The sequence below is a fragment of the Pseudopipra pipra genome, chromosome 4 (assembly GCF_036250125.1).
Source record: "Pseudopipra pipra isolate bDixPip1 chromosome 4, bDixPip1.hap1, whole genome shotgun sequence".
NCBI lineage: Eukaryota > Metazoa > Chordata > Aves > Passeriformes > Pipridae > Pseudopipra > Pseudopipra pipra.
In genome coordinates this window covers 199,700-212,587 of record NC_087552.1, presented here as the reverse complement: position 1 = coordinate 212,587, position 12,888 = coordinate 199,700, and the positions used below count along the sequence as shown (strand labels likewise).

Here is a 12,888-nt window from a genome sequence, read left to right as displayed (position 1 = left end):
AGCTTGTTGTGTGTCAATTCCCAGCCTCGGTCAGGGCTTCGCGGGGAGCGTTGCTGCTGCTGCTGCCGCTGCCGCCGCCGCCGGGAGAGAGAAGTCCTTTGGGAAGCCGGGATAAAAACAGCAACTCTGTGAATTGCCCAGCTTTTCCTAGGGAAGGGCAGGTTTTAGGGAAGAAAGGCCCGTCCTCGCGAAAGGCGCCGCGGGTCTCGCAAGGGGGGGGGCCGCGCGGCTGCAGTGCCGTTCCCGGCCGTGTCCGCCAGGCGGCGACTGCGAGGCGGCGCCCGGCGGTCGGGGCGGGCTGGGAAGCGGAGAGCTGGAGTGTTTTGGCACTGCCGGGCTTCTCCGAGCTTCAGTCCGGAGTCGGAGCTTTTTGTGGGACTGCACAGCGAAGCTGCCTGTGGGAATGACCCGGCTGTTGCTCGGGGTACTCCTAACGACAGTGTCTTTTACTCCGTGTTCCCAGGCTGCCTCTTTTCCTTCGGTCGCCGTGGACACTGTGCCGGACGCCTCTGGCAGGACTAACTACCGTGGCTTTTACGTCCAGCGTGCTGTGCTGTGAACCTGCAGGTAAGAAAAGCTGGGAGTGCAGTCCCTCTGCTTTGATTGCTGTGTCTCTTTGGGAGTTGTTTCGGAGGGGAATGAGAGAGCGATTTGGTTTGAAGGGGACCTTCAAAGGCCACCCTGTCTTCCGTGGGCAGGGGCACCTTCCACTCTCATCCCCGGTTGGATGCTGCAGGTCCCATCCAGCCTGGCCTGGAACACTTGCAGGGATCCAGGGGCAGGCTCGGCTTCCCTGTGCGGTGTGCTCTAATAGCTCTCCACTGGCATGGTGAAAAATGTTGTCAGTGTGTTTTGTTCGAGGATGGGAAGCAGGACCGGGGTGAAAATTGCGTTCTCTGAGGTGCAGAGGGAAATAATTCTCCTTTGAAGTCAAATGTACTGGGTTTTGCACGAGCCTCGTCTGCCTTATGTTTGAATTGCTTTCTGTTCTCGGCAGTTGTTTTAAATTAAACTTTTATTTTGTGTCTCCCCCCTCAGCATCCTGTCCGAGACAAAGCTACCTTTCTTTCCTCGTGGGAATGGACCGGCCGGGCTTTGGCAATCTGTCCCCTCGAAAGACAAAGTGACCTCTTCCAACAGGGGAAGACTGAAGCAAGGGTGCCAGGAAGAACTGGAGTCTCTGGAGAATAAAAGCTGGAAGTATGGCCCTGAAAGTCCCCAGCCCCGGGTGGTCAGTGGTCTGACTTGCACGGCCCAGTGGCCTTGGCCAGGAGCGGTCCTACCGGCCTGTACTTTTAATTTCTTGCCCAGGCTGTAATTTTAATTTCCACTGGGTGCTGGCAAAGCCCCGCTGGGGGTGAGCCCCAGTGCCTGGCAGGAGCGGAGCGGGCTTGCGGGGAGGTGTTCACCCGGTCAGCGTCAGGAACCATCCTAACTGAGGCCTCGGTGAGTGCTTTTTGTGTGACTGGACAGTGGAGCTGTGTGAATGACCTGGCTATTGCTCAGTGTACTCCTAATTAAAGTGCCTTTTACTCCGTGTTCCCAGGCTGCCTCTTTCCCTTCGGTCGCCGTGGACACTGTGCCGGACACCTCTGGCAGGACTAACCCTGTGGCTTTTATGTCCAACGTGCTGTATGCCTGCAGGTAAGAAAAGCTGGGAGTGCAGTCCCTCTGCTTTGGTTGCTGTGTCTCTTGGGAGTTGTTTCGGAGGGGAATGAGAGAGCGATTTGGTTTGAAGGGGACCTTCAAAGGCCACCCTGCCTTCCGTGGGCAGGGGCACCTTCCACTCTCATCCCCGGTTGGATGCTGCAGGTCCCATCCAGCCTGGCCTGGAACACTTGCAGGGATCCAGGGGCAGGCTCAGCTTCCCTGTGCAGTGCTCTCTAATAGCTCTCCACTGGCATGGTGAAAAATGTTGTCAGTGTGTTTTGTTCGAGGATGGGAAGCAGGACCTGGGGGAAAATGCCATTCTGTTAGGTGCAGAGGGAAATAATTCTCCTTTGAAGTCAAATGTACTGGGTTTTGCACGAGCCTCGTCTGCCTTATGTTTGAATTGCTTTCTGTTCTCGGCAGTTGTTTTAAATTAAACTTTTATTTTGTGTCTCCCCCCTCAGCATCCTGTCCGAGACAAAGCTACCTTTCTTTCCTCGTGGGAATGGACCGGCCGGGCTTTGGCAATCTGTCCCCTCGAAAGACAAAGTGACCTCTTGCAGCAGGGGAAGACTGAAGCAAGGGGTGCCAGGAAGAACTGGAGTCCCTGGAGAATGAAAGGTGGAAGCGTGCCCCCGAAAGTCCCCAGCCCCGGGTGGTCAGTGGTCTGACTTGCACGGACCGGTGGCCTTGGCCAGGAGCGGTCCTGCCGTCCTGTACTTTTAATTTCCTGCCCAGGCTGTAATTTTAATTTCCACTGGGTGCTGGCAAAGCCCCCCTGGGGGTGAGCCCCAGTGCCTGGCAGGAGCGGAGCGGGCTTGCGGGGCCCTCCTGGCAGGCGTTGTGTCTAAGGGAAGGGTAGGGGGGCCTTTGTCTGTCCCAGAGGAGCTTCAGTGTTCTTTGTTGCTCTCTGGAGGACTAAGAACTAAAAAAAATAAAAGCAAACGAGAAAGAAAAGAAATGAAAATGAAATGAAAAATAAATAGAATAAAAAATTAAGGCAATAAAGAAGGAAAATGAAAGAAAAAAAATCAAAGCGAGCAAAGTAAAAAGGCCCTAATAAACTGCCAAGTGAAATGAAAGGGCAAACCAGGGCTTCTTGGGCACCCCGGGGTTTACTCCCCGCCCCGCCCCGCCCCGCCCCGCCCCGCCGTCCGCCCCGTGACTTGGGGGTCCCCCCTAAAGTATGAGAAGGGGAGCCCAAAAGGTGGTCGGGGAAGGGCGGGGAGCCGAAAAGGCAGCGGGGGGGGTGCCGCGAAATGTGAGGGAGGGGCCGGGGCAAAGCGGGCGAGGCGCGCGCAGCGAGAGCGAGCGAAGGCGGGCGGTGTGGGGGGGCAGGCAAGGTGGCGACGGCGGCGCATGCGCAGTCCTAAAGCGAGACGCCGGCGATCACGTGGTAAGTGAGGGCGGGCGGGCGAGGGCAAGCGGCGACGCATGCGCAGTGGCTCCTGTGCCGCTGCAGCGCTCCCCGCTCGACTTGAGGGCCGGCTCCGGCGGCACGGCGGGAGCTGCGGTCTCCCGTCTCTCCCGGGGTGTGCGCGGGGGGAATAACGTGAAGATTTTTGGGGCGAAAGCGCAGAAATTAGCGAGGGTCGTTGTCCGGGTAAAGCGGGGCACCGGAAGTAGAGAGCGACCGAGGCCGCCCCGAAAGAAAGATGGCGGCGCCATGACCGGAAGTCCTCCAAGGCCGTACACAAAGATGGCGGCGCCATGACCGGAAGTTCTCCAAGGCCGTACACAAAGATGGCGGCCTCGGCCCGGAAGTTCGCCTTGATGCCACACTCAAAATGGCGTCGCCAGGACCGGAACTTAGCCCAGGCCACACTCAAGAGCCTCCTCGCTCGCACCGCCCCCTTTCCCCTCACCGCCTTTGGCGCGCCGGCCCTTTCGCGCTCGCTCTGCGCACGCGCAGCTCTGTGGGCAAGCGGCTTTCTCGGGGGCCGCGGAGGACTCCGCGGGACCGGCAGGACCTCGAGGTGTGAGGGCGGGAGGGCGCTGAGGGGCTGTGGGGGCTCGTTTTGGCTCGGCTCGTCCCCCGGGGGTGGCAGGGTTCACTGTGGAGCGCTGTGGGCCCGTTCCGTGAGGGGGCTCGTCGGTAAGTCTCCCTTCCTCTGGGAATGACCCGTCCTGCGGCTTCTGGAGGGCTGAGCTGAGCTCGGGAGAAGGCTCGGATGGGCAAAGGCAGCCTCCTGCTGCTGTTAGCCCGCTATTCAACCCAAAAAGGGAGGTGTTTCACAGCACCATTGACATGCTGGGATTTGGGTCTTTCCGGCGATTGCTCGGTGGAAGCTCTTTGGAGAGGGGAGTCAGGGCAGCTGTGCTGTGCCCCACCCGCAGGGCAGGCGGCATCGCTTCCAGGTGTGCTCCCAGAGAGCCGCCGCCTCTCCGAGGCCGGGACAGGGGGAGCGGCGGGCGGGTTTCTTGGCTGCGCCAGGCGGAGGGAATCCCTCACCCCCCGCGGGCGTGCGCTTGAATAGCTGCGTCATCCCTTGGGAGCTGCAGCCCGGGAATGTGAGTTTGCCAAGGCTGCGAGCTCCTGGCGTCGCTGGGGACAGGACAGGGAGCACGGGTGTGGAAAAGGGGGAAGTGTTTCGCTGTTACAAGGGACCTGGTGGCGCGTTTTGTTGTGGGTATCGTTACAAGGGACCTGGTGCTCTATGTGCAGCGATTTACCCTGGAAGTTGTTTCAAGAGCCCGGGTCCTTTAGGAGGGGTGGGTTACCGTGGGTGTTGTTACCAGGGGCCCGGTCCCGTATGTGCAGTGCGGGACTGGGGATGTTGTTACAAGGCAAACGGTTCTTCACGAGGGGTGTTTTAGTTCCGTTTCCAAAAGGCTTTGAGGAGAAAGCTGAAGTACTCCCCGAAAGTCTCTGAGAAGGGCAGTTCGAGCAGTGCATGTGCCCTTTTGGGGTTTAGGCCGTTGTTTTTACACTTGTGTCTTGTCACGCTTGTTGTAGCGTGTGCTTGCCATGAAAAGGCACTCCGCCCTGAGAGTTCGATGCTTTGCTGTAACACTTTATTCCATCTCCCAGCTGGTTCCCCCTGCTCTTTTATTCTTGCCCCTTTCCCTCTCAGTTTCACTGGTCTGTGCATTTTAAAACATTTAGCTACGTGTTTTTCTGGCCTCTTGAGAAAAATTAATGACTACCATAAGTAAGAAACTTTTCTTTTCTTTTTTTTTTTTCTTTTTTTTGGTGCTTTGGTACAAGGAGTTAAAAATATTTTTAGAACCCTGATTTTGACAATGTGATTGGTGAGCAGTAGAACCACTGAGCAGCCTCCTTGTTCTGTGGTGCTTTTCCCTGTTTGTGCCATAGTGAGATTATCACGAAATAATTTACTAGCATGGATCACACACCTTTGGTGGTGGTGCTTGTGGGCTGAGGACACGTGGGCTGTGTGGTTCAGCTGTTGCTGTATTTCATTTACAATCCTCTTTCAAACTTCTACTTCAGGCATAAGTGATGTTTTTTTCTTTATTTTTTTTTTTTTTTAGGGTTAAGTGTTAATAGAATCCCAGAATGCTTTGGTTTGGAAGGGACCTTAAAGATCAGCTCTTTCCAACCCCCTGCCATAGGCAGGGACACCTTCCACTAGACCAGCTTATCTGTCTTCTGGTTGCCTGAGGTGGCAGTTCTGCCCTCCTGTCCTGCTTTGGTGGTTGTTTTTTTTTAGTTCCCCATCAGTTGGTAGGTGGGGGTGTCACCCTGACCGACAGGGTGACAATGTGGTGCTCTCCTTGGCTCTTGCACAGCAGCAGCTTCAAGCTCTAGTTGCCAAAAAGCCCTGAAATAACCCAGTGGCCTGGGCTGCCTTTGTGCCCCTGGGTGAGCCAGTGGCTGTTGTGTGTAGCTGCTGCATTTACTGTAGGCTTCCCTAATTGCTGGTTTTTTGTGGGGTTTGTCTGTGGGAAGCAATCAGCAAGGCAGGGCTCAGGAGGTGAGTTAGGGCAGGAGTAAAGGTGAGCACAAAGACAGGGATCGTTCTTAGGATGCTTCTCTGGGTTTGTAGCTGTGGTTTAAACGACACAGGGTTTGCTCAAGAGCTGAGTCTCCTCCTTTGTGTGCAGGGAGGCTCCTCTTGACCAGTATTTGCACAATTAGCTGCAGGGTAGCTACACATTGCACATCTTGCGAAGCTGCTTCGGACCACAGGACCGATATTTTCTCTGCTCTGGTTGTGTGGGTTGCTCTGCATCCTCACCTCTGCCTTTGGAATGTCTGTTGCTCAGTTAAATAGCATTACCAGGTCAGGCATGGGCTCGGGAGAAATGGTGGCACTTTTTCTACAAATGGTAAAAATGAGCATGTGTTGAGGGTAATGAATCTGGGGGGGCTGGAGGCAGTGCTTTCCTTTTCCCTTTGGGATTCTTGGTGAAGCAGGCTGAAACTTTTTAGTGTCGTGTCACAAGTCAAGGACAGGTTGATAGGGAAAATAGAAATAAGAGTAGTTCCTTTAAAAATACTTTGTATTTTCCACTGGTTAAAAAAAAAAAAAAAGCAAGCCCCAAGTTCCAGCCCCAAGCATTCCGTGACTCGATGCTGAGCAGTGTGTGTCCAGTGGAGCCTGCAGTGGCAGAGGGGCAGAGGGTGGCACGGGGAGGCTGTTCAGGGTGAGGGATCTGCTGTCTCTGCGCCTCAGGGTTTGGTGCTGTACCCGGTGTCCCCAGGCTCAGGGTTTGGTGCTGTACCCGGTGTCACCAGGCTCAGGGTTTGGTGCCGTACCCGGTGTCCCCAGGCTCAGGGTTTGGTGCTGTACCCGGTGTCACCAGGCTCAGGGTTTGGTGCCGTACCCGGTGTCCCCAGGCTCAGGGTTTGGTGCCGTACCCGGTGTCCCCAGGCTCAGGGTTTGGTGCCATAGCCGGTGTCCCCAGGCTCAGGGTTTGGTGCTGTACCCGGTGTCCCCAGGCTCAGGGTTTGGTGCTGTACCCGGTGTCCCCAGGCTCAGGGTTTGGTGCCGTACCCGGTGTCCCCAGGCTCAGGGTTTGGTGCCGTACCTGGTGTCCCCAGGCTCAGGGTTTGGTGCTGTACCCGGTGTCCCCAGGCTCAGGCTCTGGTGCTGTACCCGGTGTCCCCAGGCTCAGGCTCTGGTGCCGTACCCGGTGTCCCCAGGCTCAGGGTTTGGTGCTGTACCCGGTGTCCCCAGGCTCAGGGTTTGGTGCCGTACTCGGTGTCCCCAGGCTCAGGCTCTGGTGCCGTAGCCGGTGTCCCCAGGCTCAGGGTTTGGTGCTGTACCCGGTGTCCCCAGGCTCAGGGTTTGGTGCCGTACCCAGTGTCCCCAGGCTCAGGGTTTGGTGCCGTAGCCGGTGTCCCCAGGCTCAGGGTTTGGTGCCATAGCCGGTGTCACCAGCATGTGTTGCCCCCACCAAGGCTCCCCATCCCAGCTGTGCCCCTGCTGAGTGGGATGAGCAGAACCTGGCTCTCAGTTCCATCAGCCAGAGGAGGGAATGAGCCCTGGTGCTGGCCACTGGGGGGGCACTGGACTGGTGGTAATTCTGCTTTTTCTGAAGGTGTATCAAATTGTGGTGCTAAAATGGATATTTTCTCCCCCGGCAAGCTTTCCCCCAAGGACTATCAATACATGTATTTATGTTGGTTATGTAGCTAGATGTACTAAGAATTTCATTTTAAAAGCAAATACATGTAGTAGGAACCTGCTGGTCTGTTGCAGATCTGCAGCAGTGATAATTCTTGAGGAGTGGTGTCAGGGTTTGTAAAAGCAGAACAGGGAACAGACAAATCAGCTCCAGTAGGTTGAGGACTGTCTATATTTACAGAACACTCAACCCAACAGTGAACCCAAAGCCTGTGGCGATAATTAATACCAATAATTGTACCTTTTGTTTCTCTAGGTCACTGGCAAGCATGGGACAAGAACTGACCGATGACTTGGTGCAGGCCCAGGCACAGAGAGAAGCAGCAAATCCTCCTGAGAGCGTTCCTGTGAGTACCTGCGAGATCGTGATTTTCTTAACAGGTTAAGAATGAATCTGAATGGCGAGACACAGGATTTTGCAGGAAGACCTCCGGGGGAACACGTGACAGAGATTATTTGATGAAAGATTTCTTGAATATGTTTGAGAAATATGTTGATGTTAATTTTTTTTATACAAGCAAAGCATCTGAAAACACTCTGCAGAAGCCTGTGAAAGGTAAACGAGGAGCTGAAGGAAAGAAGGAAAACATTTAGGGGTGTGTTTTGGTGTCACAAGGAGCTGTAGATTTCAGTGGGTGCTTTCAACAGAGGGAGATGCAGCCGGAGCATTGAGACGCTTTCTTTGGAACTCATTAGCAGGGGTGCTCTCCAAGTTTTCCTGCAGGGTGCTGAAGGGGTGCTGGAGTGTCGGGATAGCCCAGCAGTGTCCCTGTACGTACCCCATACCCGGTGTGGCCCCTGGCAGAGCTGCCTGGGCACTCTGCCCGCAGTGCTGTGCTGCCAGGGGCAGCTGGGATTGCTCCTGCCCCGTGTGCCGCTCCCCCTCGTGCAGCTGGGTGACTCGGGGGACTGTGTTGCTGAAGTTTCAATTGCCATTGGTCAGTTTGGCTGGATCGATAGCCTTCAGTTTAAAGGGAGGATTGTCCTATATTCTTGGCTTTTTAATAGCTCTAATTTTGTATTGGGAGGAGCGTCCTGGTCTCGCTGCTGCGTTCGGATAGAACAGTGCTCTTTGGTACCTTCTTCAAGGAGAAGCAGGAGCCTGGCTTTCTCTCTCTTAGATGGCCTTCACGTTAAAGAAAAGTAGTAAAGGTGACTGCAAAGGCAGCGCTGGGTGCTCTGGGAGTCAGGAGTCACTGTGACTTTATTTCCTGGTTCTGCTTAGGAAATTGTTCAGGCTATGCTAAGGATTGTTTTGATATCCTTTGACTCTCCTGATTGAAGTAAAAGCATCGTTCCCCTCCCTCCCTTCCCTAATTCCAGGGTCAGTATTTACTCTGATGGTGAGCTAATTAGCCTCTAAAACGTGCAGAGGAAATGAAGCGTGGTGCCCCAGCACATGTGAGCAAGCTTTGCCCTGAGCTTCAGACAGCTCCTGGTGCCTGCTGCCTGGCAGGTATCCTGGGGACTGTGCGTCTTGGGATGGTTTGGGAAAAATACGGCACAAAAGGTTAAACGTGTGGCAGAAATGAGGTAGGATGGAGCCGTGCCTTGGAAACGTAATAACCGTCGGCGATTGTATCCCATGAGTGCCGCAGTTCTTCCCCTTCTGGCCGCGGTTTTCTGAGCCCCCTGTAAAGGACCTGCAATCTCCTTGTTTAACAGACGGGGTCACTCCTGGGTTAGGCAGAGCCCTTCCAACCAGGGAGGGGCTGGCGATGCCTGCAAGAGGTGTTTCTAGCTGTTTATGGAGGGGCAGCAGGACTTAGTTTTTATAACCTGAAAAGGTTACTTTTTATAACCTTTCCTGATCCAAAAGATTTTTGGGGATAATTTTTTTCGTTTGTTCCCTTTCTCTGCTGCTTGGAGGCATGTCTGTAACACCTTGGGTTCCTCACTCCACTCCTGTGCTATGTCCTTGTAGTGCTGTCCCAGAGGATGTTGGAACAAGCAGTGGGAGCCAACCCAGCTGTGTTAAGCAGAGCTTGGACTCTGAAAGCTCTAGTAGGGTTTTAGTGCTCTGCCTCGTGAATTAGTGGGGTGCTCTAAGAGATTAGGGTAGATAAAGTAGGAGCTAGCCTACAAATGAAAATAAAACATAAACAGTAAGTGTCCCACCAAAATGAAGACAGCCGGTCTCAGTTCCCAGGCTTCCTCCAGTGCTGCCATTCCTAGGCCCCCAGAGCAGCCTCTGCTGAGGTATCCAAAGCTTTTGGAACAGTGAGTTGTTACAAGCTGTTCAGTACATACCGAGATACAATGAAGTGCACTGAGTGTGCAATTCCAGCCTCAGCTCTGATTCTCCTGCAGTTTGCTGTGTTACAGGAGACCCTGTAGCATTTTCTTAATACACTTCAGTGTGAGAAGGCATTTCAACTGGTGATTCAGAACTTAAACTGTTGGCTGCAATCGAAAAGACACATGAAAGCCTTTTTTGTTTTTCTCTCTTGTGTACCTGCTGAACCAACAGAGAGCAGGTATTCCCTCTGGAACCGTGGGGTTTGTAATCTGGAGTGCCACCTGTGTCATCAGCAGGGCTTTCCTGCATGTACACCCAGCTGTCCTTTCTGTAAAAAACCCAACGCCAGCAGCGGCAGCTGAGGTTGCTCTTTGCTTCCCTTTTCCCCCTGGCTTTTGCAGGCCCCTCCTGTGTCAGGTTGGTCTGGGAGGTTCATTCTCTAAAGCGAGCCTGCTGTGACAGATATTTCTTTATAAGCCAGTTCTGTTCAAGAACTTGCTCCAGAACAGTGTGTGTGAGGAATGAGCTGTAGGAGTTCGAATTCCCCTGAAAGCCAGTGCGTGTCTCGTGAGCAGAAGAACTCGGCAGGCAGACAGGTCTTGACTTCTTTACACAGGTGTGTGTTTACCCTGTCTAGCCCTCACCTCTGCTCTGGTATGCATTAAATATTACTTGTTTATTTAAGGTGATAAAGGGCCCCGTGGGTCCTTGGTGTTGACAAAAGCCTTAGGAAATTATGCAATACTCAGGAACTCCTTTTTGTGTCCCGCAGGGTGATCTTTTGGGAGGGGCTTGGTGTGTTGGGGCAGAGAGGAAGACCACAGCCAGACTGATATGTCTGAGGACTCTGGAAGCTTGGACACGGCTTTCATGGTGATTGGAGCAAGTTCTAGTTGTGTTCTCACAGGTATCAGTGCAGGCATCCAAAGCATTTAGGCACTTCCAATAAGTAGGTGGAATCTGTTGTGAAAGTTAAAGACCTTGGTAAGCTGAGGGTTCATCCTTCCTACCTTGTTCCACTGAGGGTGGGCGGGGAAGGCACTGGTTACACTCTACTCCTTTGGAGCCTTTCACAGCAGCTGCTGCAGGTGGCTGAGAAAACTTTCCAATAGAGCCTTCACATGTGTGGAAAACTGGATGAAGCTTAAGATGGAGTTACATCTGACCAACAGTGTCCTGCTGACATGATTTTTTTCCCCTTTACTGTTTCCCAACATCTCTGAAAGGTTCCCTTTCAAGAAAAGGAGGGTAGAATAACAGTTAATATAATTATTAAATTATTAAATGACCAGTTAACATAATTATTGCTCCCCTCCCTCCCCATGATCCATCTCTGTAAGTCATAGCCGTGGTGTCGTGGACAGATGGTTCCCATGACTTGTAAAAGGTGAATTGTAAATGTTTTCCAATGGCTGGAAATGGCAGGATTCTCTGTAGTGCGTGTTCCCCAGGAGCAGGCTGCAAAAACTGGGACTCTGTGTCAGAGGGCACATGGACAAGGAGGAGAAATGGAGAGCATCTTTTATTTCTTCGTTCTTTGCTGTAATTAATTGGAAACGAAGTGAAAGTTAGGAAAGCTGAGTACATTTCATGGAATATCTGAACTGCATCGTTCCAGTGATGTACCAGCCGTGAATAACTTCCAGTTACTTGTACTGTGAGGAAAAATGAAAGCTCAATGTCCTTCCTGCCTCCGGAAGAACTCTGGTTTTCAGTCTGAAAGATTTCCAAGTGAGTCTTCAGCCCTTGGCAGCTGTCAGGAGCTGGCTGGCACTGCTGAGGGCAGGCAGTGGTGTTGCAGACTCTGTTCACGTGCAGTGGGATTTTGGCCCTGCAGGACTTGGTTGGGAAGCTGCTGTTTCAGTGGGATGTGTGATATGCTCGTGAGCATGGGGGGAACTGAAAAGGATTGTTTGATGTAGTTCATGCTGCTGGGGTGAGCAGGGGTGCTCTTGCTGTGGAACAGAAATGCCCCAGCGCGTTGTATCAGGGCCAGCTGAGGCAGGAGATGGAAGCTCAGTCGATGAATCATAGAATGGAATTGTTGAACAGTTGGGGTTGGAGGGGACCTTTAAAGGTCGTGAGTCCAAGCCCCCTGCCGTGAGAAGGGACACCTTGTCTAGCTTTTCTTACAGTCTTTCTGAACTGTTCTTCTTTCCCGTGCATGATAACAAAAGTTTCCTGGGTCCGGCCCGTGCTGCTGGGATGATGCAGGATGGCTCAGTTGGCCAAAGGCCTCGCCCTGTTTGGAAATGTTTGCTTTAACAAGCTGAGCTGCCAGGGTGGAGAGCAGAACACAGGAACCGTGATGGGAATGCCCCGGTGTCTGTGGCCTCCCCTGCCAGCTCTCCAGGTGTATCCCTGTGTAACAGAGCCATGCTACCTTGCTTTGCAGTTGGTTTACAAACCAGGGGTGTCTGAGGAGTTTAGCTAAATCTGCAGACCTGGCCAGTACATTTCCTAATCACCATTTCAGGCAGCTCCTAAAAACATGTATTTGCAAGGTATTTTCTGAATGAATGTGTGGCATCCATACCTAGAAGGGGAGTAAATGTCAGCTGCCTTGTGGCTGTTGCATGTGGAAAGCAAACCAGGTGGGAGATGGAGTACTGGCACTCCTAAACTGCAAAGGAAACAGATATCCAGTAGCTCTGAAGTGAACCAGAAGCCTGAGTTGATAATCACTGCTTTGGTTATCACTTAGGAATGTGTTTGTTGCGTTCCCCATGAATTACTACTCATGATAACGAACTTTATCGTGCCTGTGACAGTCTCTTCTAATAAACACTGCTGTATGCAGCTGACCAAAGGAGAGCAGCATTAACAGAGTGTTTGCACCACTCGGTGCAGTTTAGTAGCAAAATAAAGCAGAAAAAAAGGAGAAGTTATCTTATGAAAATACTGATTTCCTCCTGAAGTTGGCAGAGAAGCTGCAATGCAAACCTAGCAGAAACACATGAATAGATGCATTGCTGTGAACTGGAGGTCTGTGCTGGTGTCAGCTGGGTCTGCACACTCAGAGGAGTGGTTGGCAGCTTTCTTGGTCTGTGAATAATCATTATTTTGTGGGTTCACTTCACCCCTTTCTTGTTTTTTTGTGATTTCTATTTGAGCTGTCAGATTAGCTGATGGACAAGGGCTGCGGAGGACTCTTGCTTCCCTTTGTGTGAAGTCTACATAACACCTCTCTTCAAGTGTGTCAAAACACTTGGCTTTTATTGCTGGTAGGTTTGTTACCCGCACCTTGTGCTTGTCTTGGTGTGGAGCAGTGCTGTGGAATCAGTCTGTACTCAGGCTGGCCGAGGGGATCCCACATCTTACTGGAAGAACTCCGTGTAGCTCGTGCAGGTCTCGGCTAAATTGCAGTAATGTGGGTTATTGTTCAGACTAATCCCAAAAAAAGGT

At 52.7% G+C, this 12,888-nt stretch overlaps 1 protein-coding gene across 3 annotated transcripts in view; it reads left to right on the top strand.

Annotated features, from left to right (window-relative positions):
• The first annotated feature begins 320 nt into the window (after positions 1-320).
• The window catches only part of BMP3 (bone morphogenetic protein 3), a 68,962-nt gene continuing 56,394 nt past the window's right edge, over positions 321-12,888 (top strand). Inside the window, exons 1-2 of one of the 3 annotated variants that reach the window (XM_064651285.1) lie at positions 321-567; positions 7,501-7,800. In XM_064651285.1, the coding sequence (XP_064507355.1) occupies positions 7,704-7,800 (97 nt within the window). In that variant the 5' untranslated portion in view covers positions 321-567; positions 7,501-7,703. Of the gene's footprint in view, positions 568-3,446; positions 3,627-3,660; positions 3,746-7,500; positions 7,801-12,888 lie in introns of those variants that run through there. The other 2 variants (XM_064651283.1, XM_064651284.1) reach the window with 2 other exon arrangements.